This window comes from Anarhichas minor, unplaced genomic scaffold (assembly GCF_050575085.1).
Source record: "Anarhichas minor isolate MPS153535 unplaced genomic scaffold, ASM5057508v1 ptg000137l, whole genome shotgun sequence".
Taxonomy (NCBI): domain Eukaryota; kingdom Metazoa; phylum Chordata; class Actinopteri; order Perciformes; family Anarhichadidae; genus Anarhichas; species Anarhichas minor.
This window is the reverse complement of record NW_027466583.1, coordinates 925,001-939,640: the sequence shown is the minus strand read 5'-3', so window position 1 is coordinate 939,640 and position 14,640 is coordinate 925,001. Positions and strand designations below refer to the sequence as shown.

At 44.1% G+C, this 14,640-nt stretch overlaps 3 protein-coding genes across 3 annotated transcripts in view; all 3 read left to right on the top strand.

Annotated features, from left to right (window-relative positions):
- The first annotated feature begins 344 nt into the window (after positions 1 to 344).
- On the top strand, positions 345 to 8,849 carry cnga1b (cyclic nucleotide gated channel subunit alpha 1b). The gene is made up of 17 exons (XM_076084984.1): positions 345 to 1,062; positions 1,379 to 1,644; positions 2,709 to 2,916; positions 3,774 to 3,889; positions 4,612 to 4,677; positions 4,752 to 4,805; positions 4,906 to 4,995; positions 5,130 to 5,234; positions 5,577 to 5,683; positions 5,796 to 5,970; positions 6,118 to 6,254; positions 6,349 to 6,521; positions 6,993 to 7,118; positions 7,230 to 7,382; positions 7,462 to 7,693; positions 8,203 to 8,378; positions 8,463 to 8,849. The coding sequence occupies exons 4-17, from the start codon at positions 3,795 to 3,797 to the stop codon at positions 8,673 to 8,675; spliced, it is 1,902 nt and encodes a 633-aa protein (XP_075941099.1). The 5' UTR covers positions 345 to 1,062; positions 1,379 to 1,644; positions 2,709 to 2,916; positions 3,774 to 3,794; the 3' UTR covers positions 8,676 to 8,849.
- Positions 607 to 14,640, top strand: part of LOC142943477 (uncharacterized) — a 226,207-nt gene continuing 212,173 nt past the window's right edge. The window contains exons 1-2 of the mRNA XM_076085010.1: positions 607 to 760; positions 836 to 899. Of these exons, the coding sequence (XP_075941125.1) occupies positions 607 to 760; positions 836 to 899 (218 nt within the window). The remainder of the gene's footprint in view (positions 761 to 835; positions 900 to 14,640) is intronic.
- nfxl1 (nuclear transcription factor, X-box binding-like 1) overlaps positions 9,464 to 14,640 on the top strand; it is a 13,782-nt gene continuing 8,605 nt past the window's right edge. The window contains exons 1-12 of the mRNA XM_076084982.1: positions 9,464 to 9,558; positions 10,737 to 11,096; positions 11,343 to 11,452; positions 11,547 to 11,677; positions 11,798 to 11,842; positions 12,429 to 12,562; positions 12,715 to 12,800; positions 12,906 to 12,981; positions 13,089 to 13,186; positions 13,706 to 13,820; positions 13,967 to 14,091; positions 14,167 to 14,289. Of these exons, the coding sequence (XP_075941097.1) occupies positions 10,757 to 11,096; positions 11,343 to 11,452; positions 11,547 to 11,677; positions 11,798 to 11,842; positions 12,429 to 12,562; positions 12,715 to 12,800; positions 12,906 to 12,981; positions 13,089 to 13,186; positions 13,706 to 13,820; positions 13,967 to 14,091; positions 14,167 to 14,289 (1,383 nt within the window). The 5' untranslated portion in view covers positions 9,464 to 9,558; positions 10,737 to 10,756. The remainder of the gene's footprint in view (positions 9,559 to 10,736; positions 11,097 to 11,342; positions 11,453 to 11,546; positions 11,678 to 11,797; positions 11,843 to 12,428; positions 12,563 to 12,714; positions 12,801 to 12,905; positions 12,982 to 13,088; positions 13,187 to 13,705; positions 13,821 to 13,966; positions 14,092 to 14,166; positions 14,290 to 14,640) is intronic.

The following is a 14,640-nucleotide window of genomic DNA, read 5'->3' as shown; positions in this document are numbered from 1 at the left end:
AGTGTGGTATTAGTACTTTTACTGTAACAGAGTATTTCTACAGTGTGGTATTAGTACTTTTACTGTAACAGACTATTTCTACAGTGTGGTAATAGTACTTTTACTGTAACAGAGTATTTCTACAGTGTGGTATTAGTACTTTTACTGTAACAGAGTATTTCTACAGTGTGGTATTAGTACTTTTACTGTAGTAAATTTTCTAAAAAAAACATTCTTCCTTCACTCTATTTTCATATCTGCTCTAGTAAACTTTTATTTTGTAAAGAAGAAGAGAACTGTATTCAAACCGGAAGTTACACCTGTTTCCGTTAAATCTAGCTCGACAGTTCCGCCATTAACGGCCACCAGCCGGTAACAGCGAGTCTCCCGCAGAGAAGAGACTCAAACTAAACATCTGCTCTTTATTTATATTACAACGACGTGTTTCTGCTCCACCGTGAATCTAATAACACCTATTTATATTTAAATATGTTATTATATATAAACATTAAATATAAATCATGATTAGATTGATGAGAGGAAGAATCCACATGAAGTAAACAACGTTCATTTTGACGTAGTATTGATAATAAATCGTAGTATTGATAATAAATCATAGTATTGATGATGAAGGATTATGGATTCTCATGGTGGACGCACTGGCCTCTGATTGGCCCAAGGGGACCGGCTGCAGGCCAATCAGAGAGCGCGCTGCGGGAGGCTGCCTCTCCTAGCAACAAGAGGGAGCTGCTGGAGATCAGAGCTGTTGTTGTTCCTCCAGGTGAAGGATGCTTCCTTGCTAGGATGCATCCAAGGAAGCATCCTAAAGAGGCTGAGACTCCTTCCTAGTCCCCAGAGAGGACACTAAGAACCTTCTTTAGCTCCTGTTCCACAGTCTCTCAGCACAAGAGCCTCCATGAGTTACGTAACTTAGGGTGATTAGTCGCCATTTTAAAAATCCTGTTAGCTGCATAAACAACAAACAACGAAAAAGACAATGAAGGAAAACACAACAAATGGACCAACAGGGAGGAGCTTAAGTCAACTCATTGATGACAACACACCTACTGAGCCAGAGAACGAGTGAGCTAACCCAGTAGCACAAAGGCTAACCCAGTAACGTTAGCATAAAAGCTAACCCAAAAGCAAAAAGGCTAACCCAGTAGCACAAAGCTAAACGTTAGCACAAAGGCCAATCCAGTAAAGCAAATGTTAAGCCAGTAGCTTTAGCACAAAAGCTAACCCAGTAGCAGTAACGGGTACTTTCATGACTATTGTGCTTGTGTTTATTTAATTGTGGCATGAAACACAGTTGTTTACTCTGTTGTTACTTTTTTATTTTGTTGTTCTTTCTGTTGTTTATTTATTGTCATGATCACTAATGGTTTGCGTTGCCCAGCGGGAGTCTGGGATACGACCAGAGGAGTCGCCCCCTGCTGGCCAACAGAAAGAAAGCAGGTTGATAAGTGGTGACATCACAGCATCTGACCAATGAGATGAGAGCAGCTCATCAGCGATGAGACAGAACTCTTCTTCTTCATCAGGCTCGTGTGGAGTTCAGCAGCAGGTCGGTGGCGCCCTCTGGTGGTGGAAACAAACACTTCCTATAAATCCTCAACTGATGAAGGTTCATCGGAGCCAGATGAGAGTACAGGTTACATACAGGTTATCCTCATTAAATATGATAATTTCTTTATCATAGTTATTCATTGTTAGTTGGATAAATTCAAGGTGTATCATCTCGTTTTACTTTACTGATTATACCTAATAATTTAATTTAATTTAATTTAATTTAATTTTGTCTTCCTGTCTTGATTTGCTTTGATTCTTCCTCCTTTTGATGAAGTGTGTGTCGTATATATGGAGAACTTAAAATAAAATAATACTAAAATCTATATTAATACATTCTCAGCTTCACACTGCATCACTTCTACTAACACCATAAAAATAATTCACACAAATACAGTTTTATGTTCTTCTGGTTTCGTTACTAAGCGACACACCATGTGAGCATTGTTAGCATTGTTAGCATGTTGAGACTCCCCGTGTGTGTCTGCTGACTCAGGAGGATCAGATTAATCCTCCCTCCTCACTTTTCATCACCTCCTCCCTCTCAGTAAAATCTGTCCTCCCTTCTCACGTTTACTCCTCCCTCACTTTCACGTCTCACTACCTCCAGTACTCTGATCCTTTACTGCTGGAAAAGTACTGATATCACGCAGTAAAAATACTCTGTTACAGTAAAAATACTAATACCACACTGTAACAACGATGACAACAAGTCACAAAACAACTACAAAGAGACACAAAGCAACTGCAAAGAGACACAAAACTACAAAGACACACAAAACAACTACAAAGAGACACAAAACAACTACAAAGAGACACAAAGCAACTACAAAAAGACACAAAACTACTACAAAGAGACACAAAACAACTACAAAGAGACACAAAACTACTACAAGGAGACACAAAACAACTTCAAAGAGACTCAAAGTCTGAATGAACACCGAGGTCAAAAACAAGAAAAACGTTTATTCTTCAGACCGAACATGTTTTGTTGACACTTGAACAGAATAATGAACTCACAATGAACACAGAAACAGTTTATGAAAGTAGTTTTATTGTATAAAACACACACTCATCGACCCCTAAGGGTCCAGGTGAGGGCGGATCCATGAGTGCAGGTGAGACAGTATCATCTCCTCTAATCTCTTTATCCTCATCAGGTCGACTCTGCTGCTCCAAACACTCCGTCACTGCTCACATCCCTCCATTTTATCCTCCTTTCTCTCCAAACTTCACCGGATTTAACGAGGTCAGCCTTGTGTTGTGGTGGGGGGGGGGGTACTCCTCTGTTTCCATGGCAATGACTTTGATTGGCGGTTGGTGGATCTAGGCCACGAAAACCCAGAGCGACAGATTATCAGCTGTCAGGTGAGTAAGGAGATTATACAACACATACATTCAGAATGATCATACACGACTCTATGTGATGCTTTTATTTTGTAGTAATAGATGTTTAGTTTAGTAGAACAAAGACGCTGATCAGTGGTTCAACTGAAAGACAAAGATCCTCTGAGCAACAGTTGAGTAAGAAGAGAAGGAACTGGAAGCTTTGCATCAAGATGTGTGCCGATTTAAAGAAGAACCGGTGCAGCTGGTTTATAATTTAATATCATATTAAATCATTGATCGTGTTTCAGTGGAATCTGTAAATGATTGAATCACATATCGAGATTTATTTAGTCTAAATTGATAATAACGAGCACACACCAACTCAAGTTTCACTTTGAGTTTAGTTTAGTTAAGTTTAGTTTAGTTAGTTTAGTTTAGTTAGTTAGTTAGTTTAGTTAGTTCAGTTTAGTTAGTTTAGTTTAGTTTAGTTAGTTAGTTAGTTTAGTTAGTTTAGTTTAGTTTAGTTTAGCTTTAGTTTCAGTTTTACTTTTTCATTTCTCAAATATTTAATTCACACAAAATACACAAAAACAGGCGTTTACCATGTAGTTATTTAATATAGACTATATATATTTATATATATATATATATATATATATATCATTATCGAGATATTAAATTATCTTTATCAGGATAGATGATTTTTTTTGGTCATATCGTTAAGCCCTACAGACCACTTCCTGTTTCACAATAAAAGCAGCATAGAACAATAGAATTTACCAATCACAGCTTAAATCTCTTCAATCGATATTTACGGTTCGATAATCAAACTGATTCTACATCCAGATCAACAGGATCCTCCAGGTCATCATCTGTCTTATATTCTCTCTGAACAGGAAGTCAGAGGACAGACCTTCATGGCCAAAGTGGCTCCATCAGTCCCGACCCCCATCTCCAGGTTGACTCCGCCCACCATCGTTCCACAGGACATGGAGGAGGAGCCAGGTGACAGGTGAGTGGTTATAGTGGCTAATAATGAGTGTTGCTTTGGACCCAAGAAGAAGTTCTCTGGGTCCTTAGAGAGGTTCTTTAAGGTTTGATGGGTTGTGAGGCGGTACTATTTATAGGTCCTTTAAAGGATCTAAGGCTCCTTATGAAAGGAATATGGGTCCTTGAAGATGTTCTATGGACCCATAAACCTTTAAAAGGTTTCAGGGGTTCACAAGGGGGTTCTGTAGATTTTGGGGATCCTTTCAAGAATCCAGGGGACCTTTAAGAAGTTCTATGGGTCCGTGAAGGCGTTATTAATGAGGTTTCAGGGTTCCTTGAGGAGGTTTAACAGGACTGTGAGACAGTTTTGGGATTAGGATCTAAGAGTCCTGATGGAAGTAATATGGGTCCTTGAAGAGGTTGTTCTAAGGATCCTTTAAAAGGTTTCATGAGTTCTTCAGGAAGTTTGATGTGTCCTTGAAGAGATTTAAGGAGATTATGAGGTGGTCCTGAGGAATTTAGGAGTCCTTTAAAATATTGAGGGCTTCGATTAGAAAGTGTTGAAGGGTGTCCTTGAGGAGGTTTGAGGGGTCCTTGAGGAGGTTATGTTGTCCTTCATGAAGTTCTAGTGGTCCTTGAGAAGTTCCAGGGCTCATTGAGACATTCCCAGACTGGTAGTTTGAACAGTTGAGTGAGTTGTAGTCAACAGTTAAACTAGTCCTGTCGTCTGATTCTCTGATTCAGAGCAAATCAAAGAGCCGGACCTGGAGTTCTGTTCAACGTCAACAACAGCAACAACAACGAAGAAGAGTAAGTGTCTCTTTATACAAAACAATGCAGAACATACAAACAGTTTGTGTGATGAGTTTCCTGTTGTCCTCCAGGGAGGAGAAGAAGAAAAAGAAGAAAGAGAAGAAAGAGAGAAAAGAGAAAAAGGAGTAAGTCAAAAACACAGAATTGTTATTTCTTTCTGCTCGCTGTAATGTTCTGTTCCCGTGAGTTGAACCTCCTTTGCTTTCATGTGCTCTTTCCTCTCAGGAAGGAGAAGCAGGAGAAAAAGGAGAGGAAGGAGAAAAAACAGAAGGAGAAAGAAGAGAAGGAGAAGGAGAAGAAGGCCAAAGAGGAGGCGTGAGTTTGGTTAATTAGGATCCACTGATTCAGAAACAGATGTTAGAGGCTTTGTTTTGTTTTACTAGAGACAAACCAGAGCCAATCCTTCATTATAGTATAAAATAATAGTTATGATTCATTATTGTGTCCAGTCCTCAGGAGATCGCAGTGATTGATCCGGCAGGTAACACCTACTACCGCTGGCTGGCTGTTATCACCGTCCCTGTCATGTACAACTGGACCCTGATCATAGCCAGGTAACACACACCATTGATTATGTTCGGTTTCTGAGCCTAAACCGAAACCTGAGTCTCAACTTACCCCCAGTTTTATTCAAGAAATTATGGAAATACAGTTAAAGCTGTGGAGTCAGGTGCCCCCAATGTCAGAAGGCAACCTGGTTTAGATCCCAACAATGCCAGTGGGTAACCAGGTTCCGTCCCGACTTTGTGAAATGGCTTCCAGGTTTCGGCCCCTGTCACTCTGTGAGTGACCATGTGGGTTTCTAGTCTTGGTTCCTGAACACAAGTGGATTTAATTTCAGTTGTCTATAAGTAGTAACTGCGTGGCTGTATAAAGTGTGTTTGTGTGTGTTTCAGGGCGTGTTTCGAGGAGCTACAGACTGACTATTTGGTACTGTGGTTCCTTCTGGACCTTGTATGCGACCTCACTTACATCGCAGACATGATCTTCAGAACAAGGACCGGTGCGAACACACACAAACAGATTGTTCGATCTACACACTTAATTAGTGTATGTAATGTGACATGCATCCAAATGTACCACAGGTAAAAACACGTTTGTTTCTGTGTGCGTAGGTTACCTGGAGCAGGGTCTGCTGGTGAAGGACGAGCAAAAGTTGCGTGAGCGCTACATAAACAGCGTCCAGTTCAAAATGGACCTGGTCTCCATGATTCCCACCGACGTGCTGTACCTCATTCTTGGCATCAAATACCCCGAAATCCGCCTCAACAAGCTGTTCAGGTTCAACAGGTACACCTAAAAAAACCATTGAGTCTGGTTAACAATTTTCAAGTTACTGAAATTGCTTGAAAGAAAAAGTTCTGCATTCAAAAATGTCGTTGAGTAAAAGCACATCAACGTGTACAGGAAGTCAAACAATCTGTTTCTTTGTTTCAGGATGCTGGAGTTCTTCCAGAGGACGGAGACCAGGACTAACTACCCCAACGCTCTCCGTATCTTCAACCTTGTCATGTACATCGTCATCATCATCCACTGGAATGCCTGCCTCTACTACTCCTTCTCCAAGGCTATCGGTGGGGTTGCTGGTTTGAATCCTGACTCTGGTTGTTTTATCAGCGGTTGCTGTATAAAAGCCTCTGACACCTCTGTCTCGTCCCATCCCTCCAGGTTTCGGTGCTGACAGGTTTGTGTATCCCGACCCGGCAGATCCAGAGTTTGGTCGTCTGGTGAGGAAGTATGCCTACAGTATGTACTGGTCCACACTGACTCTCACAACCATTGGAGAGACTCCGCCCCCCGTGGAGAACTCAGAGTACTTCTTCGTTGTCACTGACTTCCTGGTGAGTGTGGCTTAAGGGGTCAGGGGTTTAACAGGTTTGGGTCCTTAAAATGTCAGTGATCTTTCAGGTTTAGTGATCTATCAGGTGTGGGTCCCCCTAATATCAGTGGTCTGCTAAGTTTGGGTCCCTACAATATCAGTGGTCTGCCAGGTTTATGTTCCCTCCAATGTCAGTAGTGTACCAGATTTACGTCCCCCCCAATGTCAGTGGTCTTCCATGTTTATGTCCCCCCAATGTCAGTGGTCTTCCATGTTTACGTCCCCCCAATGTCAGTGGTCTTCCATGTTTATGTCCCCCCAATATCATCAGTGGTATACCAGGTTTGGTTACCCCAGTGTCAGTGGTCTACCAGGTCTTTTGTCCCCATAATGTCAGTACCAGTTTCGGAGAGACCCTGTCCCCTGTAGAGAACTCTGAGTACGTCTTCTCTGTCCCCTCTAACTTCCTATCTTCTCTTCTTTTCTCCTCCAGGTCGGTGTGTTGATCTTTGCCACCATCGTCGGTAACGTCGGTTCGATGATCACCAACATGAATGCTGCCAGAGCCAACTTCCAGGCTCGCATCGACGCCATCAAACAGTACATGACCTTCCGAAAGGTTAGTTCTTGTTTGTTGGACTTATTTCAGTGGCTTATTCACGGACAGCGGTTTGTGTATAAATATACATATTTATAATAAAGGGTGATTCTATTAAACATGGTTGTCCAGGTAACGAAGGACCTGGAGAAGCGAGTGATCAAGTGGTTCGACTTCCTGTGGACCAATAAGAAAGCAGTGGATGAAAGGGAGGTGTTGAAGTACCTGCCGGATAAACTGAGAGCCGAGATCGCCATCAACGTCCACCTGGACACCCTGAAGAAGGTCTGCACCCCCTTTCAGCAGAACTCTGATTTAAAAACAAACAAACAACCAGGTTCCTTTGTTCTGTGTCGTCCTGCAGGTTCGTATCTTTGCGGACTGCGAGGCCGGTCTGCTGGTGGAGCTGGTGCTGAAGCTGCAGCCCCAGGTCTACAGTCCGGGAGACTACATCTGTAAGAAGGGCGACATCGGCAGAGAGATGTACATCATCAAGGAGGGGAAACTGGCCGTCGTTGCCGACGACGGGATCAAACAGTTCGTCATCCTGAGTGATGGGAGCTACTTTGGTGAGATCAGCATCCTGGCGATTAAAGGTAAGATGAGATCAATCAGTGGTTAAAGTGACTATTAGGAACTTGTATCTGGTCCTGAACCAGTCTCAGTGTAGTCCTGATCCTCTATCAGACCTCCATCAGTAACGAGACCATCAGAGAGAAGATGGTCTGTTTCTATAGAGTTATTCTTAATGCTCGTCATCAGAGCCACCGGGTCGGATTCTGGTGAAACCAGATGAACTCATGCAGGTTCACGAGAAACTCCTTCAGCCACGCTGCTGGAGACCCAGGACGTGTTGCTGGACCCGCTCAAGGGAAGGGAGGCACGGGAGAACCAGAACCAGGACTGAGAGGGGCAGACTGTCAGACCCTGCTGCAGTAAAATGAGAGGTTTTCTAAAGGGAGTCTGGTGCTCAGAGACACTACCACTTTAGTCCACAGGGGGCGTAGAACCAACACTAAATGAAAGTTCCTTGTCGTGACATTAAAGAAATACTACGTTACAAGAGTGTTTTTATTCCCTGACTGTCCGTCTTGTTCTCCAACAGGCAGCAGGGCGGGAAACAGGAGGACGGCCAACATCAGGAGCATCGGTTACTCCGACCTCTTCTGCCTCTCCAAAGACGACCTGATGGAGGCGCTGACGGAGTACCCCGACGCTAAAGCTCTGCTGGAGGAGAAGGGAAGGCAGATCCTGATGAAGGACGGACTGCTGGACCTGGAGGTATACGCTCACACGCTCTGTTGTAGTTACCCAAAAACCCCACAAAGAGGCTTTAAAAGTTGACGGTTGTCGTTGGTCCTCCAGCTGGCGGCGCAGGGCCCCGACCCCAAAGAGATCGAGGAGAAGGTGGACCGGATGGCGAGCACGCTGGACGTCCTGCAGACGCGCTATGCTCGGCTGCTTGCGGAGCGCGAAGCCACGCACAGCAAACTCAAGCACCGGGTCAACCGGCTGGAGAAGAAGCTGGCTCCGCCCCCTCCGGGTGAAGCCCCGCCCCCTCCGACACCAGAGACATAGACGACTAGAGAAGAAGAAGAAGAAGAAGATTTGTCTGCATGTAAAAGAAACTGCTGCGTCAGCGGAGACCAAGAGGACGATCGAATAACAAGAAAAATGTTATTTATGTTTCTAGTAAATATTTCACATCTTTGTGATTATAATGTATAATAATATATTAAATATTTAGCGCCACAGCTGTTTCCTTTGGGTAGTTTCTACGGCACGAAAACATCAGCCAATCGCATCTCAGGCCTTTTGTACATTATGAGGTACTAGTACTTTCCATTTCATGCTACTTAATACTTCTACTTTTACTACATCTCAGAGGAAATGTTGTACTTTTTCCATCACTACATTTATTTGATACCTTTATTTATTTTGCAGGTTCAGATCATTAATATAAAATATAATAAAATATGGCCTTTATAATGAGGATTAAATAAGATAAGGGGGAAAATCATAAGTTAGCAGTATATAAAGTAATTATAATCATTTATTTTTATACCACTAGTATTATTTAATTTAAATGTCTCCTTTATTACCTTTAATTAATTAATTATTAATGAAGTGATGCATTTTTTAAAATTCAAACAAACATCAGGCTTCTACAGAAATGTCCTGTTGTTAATTTAAAATAATAAAAAACACAAGTATTATTAATAATATTTATTTATTTGGCTTCAGAATATATGAATGAAACAACGTTGACACGTCGCTCTGTCTGCGTGTCTCCGTGTGCTCGGTGGGATTTGTAGTTCTTTACTTTAAAAATAACGAGAAACCCAAGCAGCCGGGATCGGTTTCCAGGACTACAAGTACCAGCGTGCACCGCGCGGGGCTTCGCGCATGTCAACCAGGCTACAGACGCCTACTGTCTCTGCTTCTTCTTCACACTGCTGAGGTTTGAAAAAGCTTCTTCTTCTGTTTGACTTTTAATAAAATAAACTCAGGTGCATGTTTATATTTTAATAACGGTTGCTCACCGGATGTGACGTCTGTTTCCGCCCTTTAGTAACGGTAGTGGCAGCAGTTGGTTAGCGTTAGCTCACCGGGAGCTAGCCGGCTAACATCAGTCTGAACTTGGCTGTTATCGATAACTAACTAGTTCGTTTCTTCAACATACTGTGGTGGTTTATCATACTGTGGTACTTTAACATACTGTGGTGCTTTATCATACTGTGGTACTTTATCGTACTGTGGTACTTTAACGTACTGTGGTACTTTATCATTCTGTGGTACTTTATCATACTGTGGTACTTTAACGTACTGTGGTACTTTATCATTCTGTGGTACTTTAACATACTGTGGTACTTTAACATACTGTGGTACTTTATCATTCTGTGGTACTTTAACATACTGTGGTACTTTATCATACTGTGGTACGTTAACATAGTGTGGTACTTTATCATACTGTGGTACGTTAACATACTGTGGTGCTTTATCATACTGTGGTACTTTATCATTCTGTGGTACTTTATCATTCTGTGGTACTTTAACATACTGTGGTACTTTATCATTCTGTGGTACTTTATCGTACTGTGGTGCTTTAACATACTGTGGTACATTTATCGTACTGTGGTACTTTATCGTACTGTGGTACTTTAACGTACTGTGGTACTTTAACATACTGTGGTACATTTATCGTACTGTGGTACTTTATCGTACTGTGGTACTTTAACGTACTGTGGTACTTTAACATACTGTGGTACATTTATATTCACATAGAGAGGCTTCGTGTTATTTTAGGTCTTTAAATGTCTCGTAGCTGCTACAACAACATCTACTAACGAGGTTAAAACTGTCTGTCTGTGTCACTGTACATGTACAGAGTATGCGTACAGTGTACCCGTACGCATACAGAGTAAGTGTATGGGTACCCGTACGTGTACAGAGTACCCGTACGTGTACGTGTATAGAGTACCAGTCCGTGTACAGAGTACCCGTACGTGTCCGTGTACAGAGTACCAGTCCGTGTATGTGTACAGAGTACCAGTATGTGTTCTTCAATAGTTCACAGATCTCTCTCTCTCTAATTAACATACATCTACCTGTCTCTCTGTCCCCCCCTCCCACCTGTAGAGGTTTTGGAGGCGGTTGCCATGGAGCCGGCCTGGCGACAGCAGGGCAGGGGGCGTGGCCGGTGTCAGGAGGGTCAGGGTGAAAGGTCACGACCCCCTCAGAAGGAGAGAGAGAGGCCGGGGGGGGCGGGACGAGGAGGGAAGACACCTGAACCTCCACAGGTGTCGGTCCGGTCCAAATTTGAGGAGATCAGGAAGTCCAACCAGGCCGCTGCTCAGCGATTGGTGGAGAGCCGTATAAGCTCCTCCTCCTCTGATGATGATGATGATGAAGGTGACGTAGATGTGAAGGCCGACCACAAGGATGGAAAGAGAGGGAAGATCCTGGAGTCTACCTTCACCACCTACACACACCAGACAGGTGACACCTGTTTACAGTCCTTATGCTAAGCTAACCAGACGTAGCTTCACATTTACAGGAGAAACATGTGGAATTAATCTGTCTCTCTGTCTGTCTGTCTGTGTCTCTCTCTCTCTCTCTCTCTCTCTCCACCTCTCTGTCTCTCTCTCTAACCGTCTGTCTCTCTGTCTCCCTCTCTCTGTCTCTCTCTCTAACCGTCTGTCTCTCTCTGTCTCTCTCTCTCCCCACCTGTGTGTCTGTCTCCAGGTGGTGATGTCACAGGTCTGGTCAGAACGGGTCAGTATGTCAGTGAGTTGTTTCAGTCTGGAGCTCTGACCTGTCTCATCTGTATCGGCTCTGTGAAGAGGACACAAGCGGTGAGACACACACACACACACACACACACACACACACACTAATGATTGATGGGTCTAGTCAGCTGATTGACTCATGATGCCCCTCCCCTTCCAGGTGTGGAGCTGCTCCAGCTGTTTCTCTCTCTTCCACCTCCCTTGTATTCAGAAGTGGGCCAGAGACTCCGCCTTCCTCGTCTCCTCCATCACTGATGAAGACTTCGGTCAGAAGCAGCACCCCTGGCCCTGGTGAGGACCTCCTCTTCCTCTTCTTCCTCCTCTTCCTCTTCCTCTTCCTCCTCTTCATCCTCCTCTTCCTCTTCTTCCTCCTCCTCCTGTATATAAAGACTCCATGTTTTCTCTCCTCAGTCCAAAGTGTCGAGCAGAATACCCCCCCAGTGCGACGCCCAACAGGTACTTTACCACCTTTAATACATCGTTATTGTTATTATATGTATGATAATTATTACCGTTCATATTAATATAACTATAATGATCATTACTGTTCTGAATACAGTAATATTTATGATGTCGTATAGTTACTGTAGAACAGGTACACAGAACCAGACGATGCAAACACAAACATCGTCCAGATGTTTGCAGCTGTCTGAGGACTGAAGACAGGAAGCTGCTGGGCTCCGGTCTGTGATTCAGGTCTAGCTTAGACCAGAACCTGGAGGATTGTTGTGGTCTAACAGGAGAAGAGTGTCCAGCAGGGGGCTCCACCTCTCCACCCAAGACACAGACGGGCTCCTTCAAAATAAGAGTCTTTTCAGGGAAACAAGCTGAGAAGAACAGATTAGTTTAGTTTGAGATGAAACAGTGACTTTCTCTCACATCTTTAATATAACGTGTGTGTGTGTGTGTGTGTGTGTGTGTGTGTGTGTGTGTGTGTGTGTGTGTGTGTGTGTGTGTGTGTGTGTGTGTGTGTGTGTGTGTGTGTGTGTGTGTGTGTGTGTGTGTGTGTGTGTGTGTGTGTGTGTGGGTGTGGTGTGTTCAGGTACACGTGTTACTGTGGGAAGCTGCAGGACCCTCCAGCTGATCCCTGGTTGGCTCCTCACTCCTGTGGCTCCGTCTGTCAGAAGGAGCTCAAACCCACCTGTGGACACACCTGTCTGCTGCTCTGTCACCCAGGTAACCACACACACATACACACACATTACATTATATATATAGAAATGTGTTTATGTTTATAAACCTGCTTTTAAATGTGAAACAACATGTAACTGTTGTGGTGATGGAGTTAGCGTAGCATCAATGCTAACGTTCTTCTTCTGTGTCTTCAGGCCCGTGTCCTCCGTGTCCAAAGATGGTGTCTGTTTCCTGTTTGTGTGGCAATGCTAAGCCCCTCCCCCGTCGCTGTAGCAACAAGGTACGCCTTTAACAACAAAATAAAGTGTCTACTCTTCTGATGCATGATGGGAAACGGTCTAATCTTTGTGTGTGTGTGTGTGTGTGTGTGTGTGTGACTCTACAGTCCTGGTCCTGTCAGCAGCCGTGCAGCAAGTTGTTACTCTGCAAACAGCACAGATGTACACAACCCTGTCACACAGGTACACACTAAATACACACAGTCAGTAGTCCAACATGGCCGCCTGTAACTCCTAACTGTCTCTCTCTCTCTCTTCCCGTCCCCCTGTCCCCCCTGTCCCTCTCTCAGAGTGTCGTCCTTGTCCCAGAGTCAGTATTCAGAGGTGTGTGTGTGGAAGAGAACGAGCAGAGAGAAGTTGTTCCAGCCCTCAGTGGAACTGTCAACAGGTACAAGTACACTGATATTAATACTCTGATACTACTGCAGTACTACACTCTAGTACTGTGTTTCACAAGTCAGGTACTCAACTGTCTGGTTCTCCTCCTCCTCTTCCTTCTCCCCTCCTCCTTCTCCTCTTCCTCTTCCTCTACCACCTCCTCCTCGTCCTCTTCCTCCTCTACCACCTCCTCCTCTACCTCCTCTACCACCTCTTCCCCCTCCTCCTCCTCATCCTCTTCCTCCTCTACCACCTCCTCCTCTACCACCTCTTCCCCCTCCTCCTCCTCGTCCTCTTCCTCCTCTACCACCTCCTCCTCTAACTCCCCCTCCTCCTCTACCACCCCCTCCTCCTCCTCCTCCTCGTCCTCTTCCTCCTCTACCACCTCCTCCTCTTCCCCCTCGTCCTCTTCCTCCTCTACCACCTCCTCCTCTAACTCCCCCTCCTCCTCTACCACCCCCTCCTCCTCCTCCTCCTCGTCCTCTTCCTCCTCTACCACCTCCTCCTCCTCCCCCTCCTCCTCTCTCAGGTGTGTGGTTCTCTCCTCTCCTGTGGGAATCACACCTGTGAGGTTTTGTGTCACGATGGAGTTTGTCCTCCGTGTCCTCGATCAGTCAGCAGATCCTGTCCCTGCACCAAGACCAGTGAGTAAAGATATACAAACATATATGTATGAATATATATATATGTGTTATATAAATACATATATATATATATATATATATATAGTTTATCACAATCTGTCTCTGCTGGTGTGTCTAAATGTCACTGTGTGTGTGTGTGTGTATAGAGTCGTCTCTGCCGTGCACAGAGGAAGTGGTGCCGTGCGGCGACACGTGTGACCGCCGTCTGTCGTGTGGAAAACACACCTGTTCAATGAGGTGTCACCGAGGGAGCTGTGAGACCTGCAGACAGGTAGGACACACACACACACACTAACACACACACACACACACACACACACACTGAACCTGTCTGTCTGTCCATCAGGAGGTGGAGAAGGAGTGCAGGTGTGGTAAATACAGGAAGTTGATGCCGTGTCATAAAGAATACCTGTGTGACTCCAAATGTCCAAAGACCAGAAGTTGCCAGAGACACCAGTGCAGGAGGAAGGTAACATCATCATCATCATCATTAATTCATCTGTTTATAGATCGTTCTGTTATTCAGCTGATATGAGTGAAAACAAATCTGTGTGTTAACATCTGTGATCGGGGAAAAGAGCCGGGCCTGTAGCCTATATGTGATCATATCATATCGTGATATCACATTGTGATGCTATCGTATCGCAATGCTATCGTATCGCGATGCTATCGTATCGCGATGTTGTATCTTGATGATATCGTATCTTGATATCGTATCTTGATGATATCGTATCTTGATGATATCGTATCGTGATGATATCGTATCTTGATATTGTATTGTATGTTGATATTGTATCGTGATGATATCGTATCTTGATAT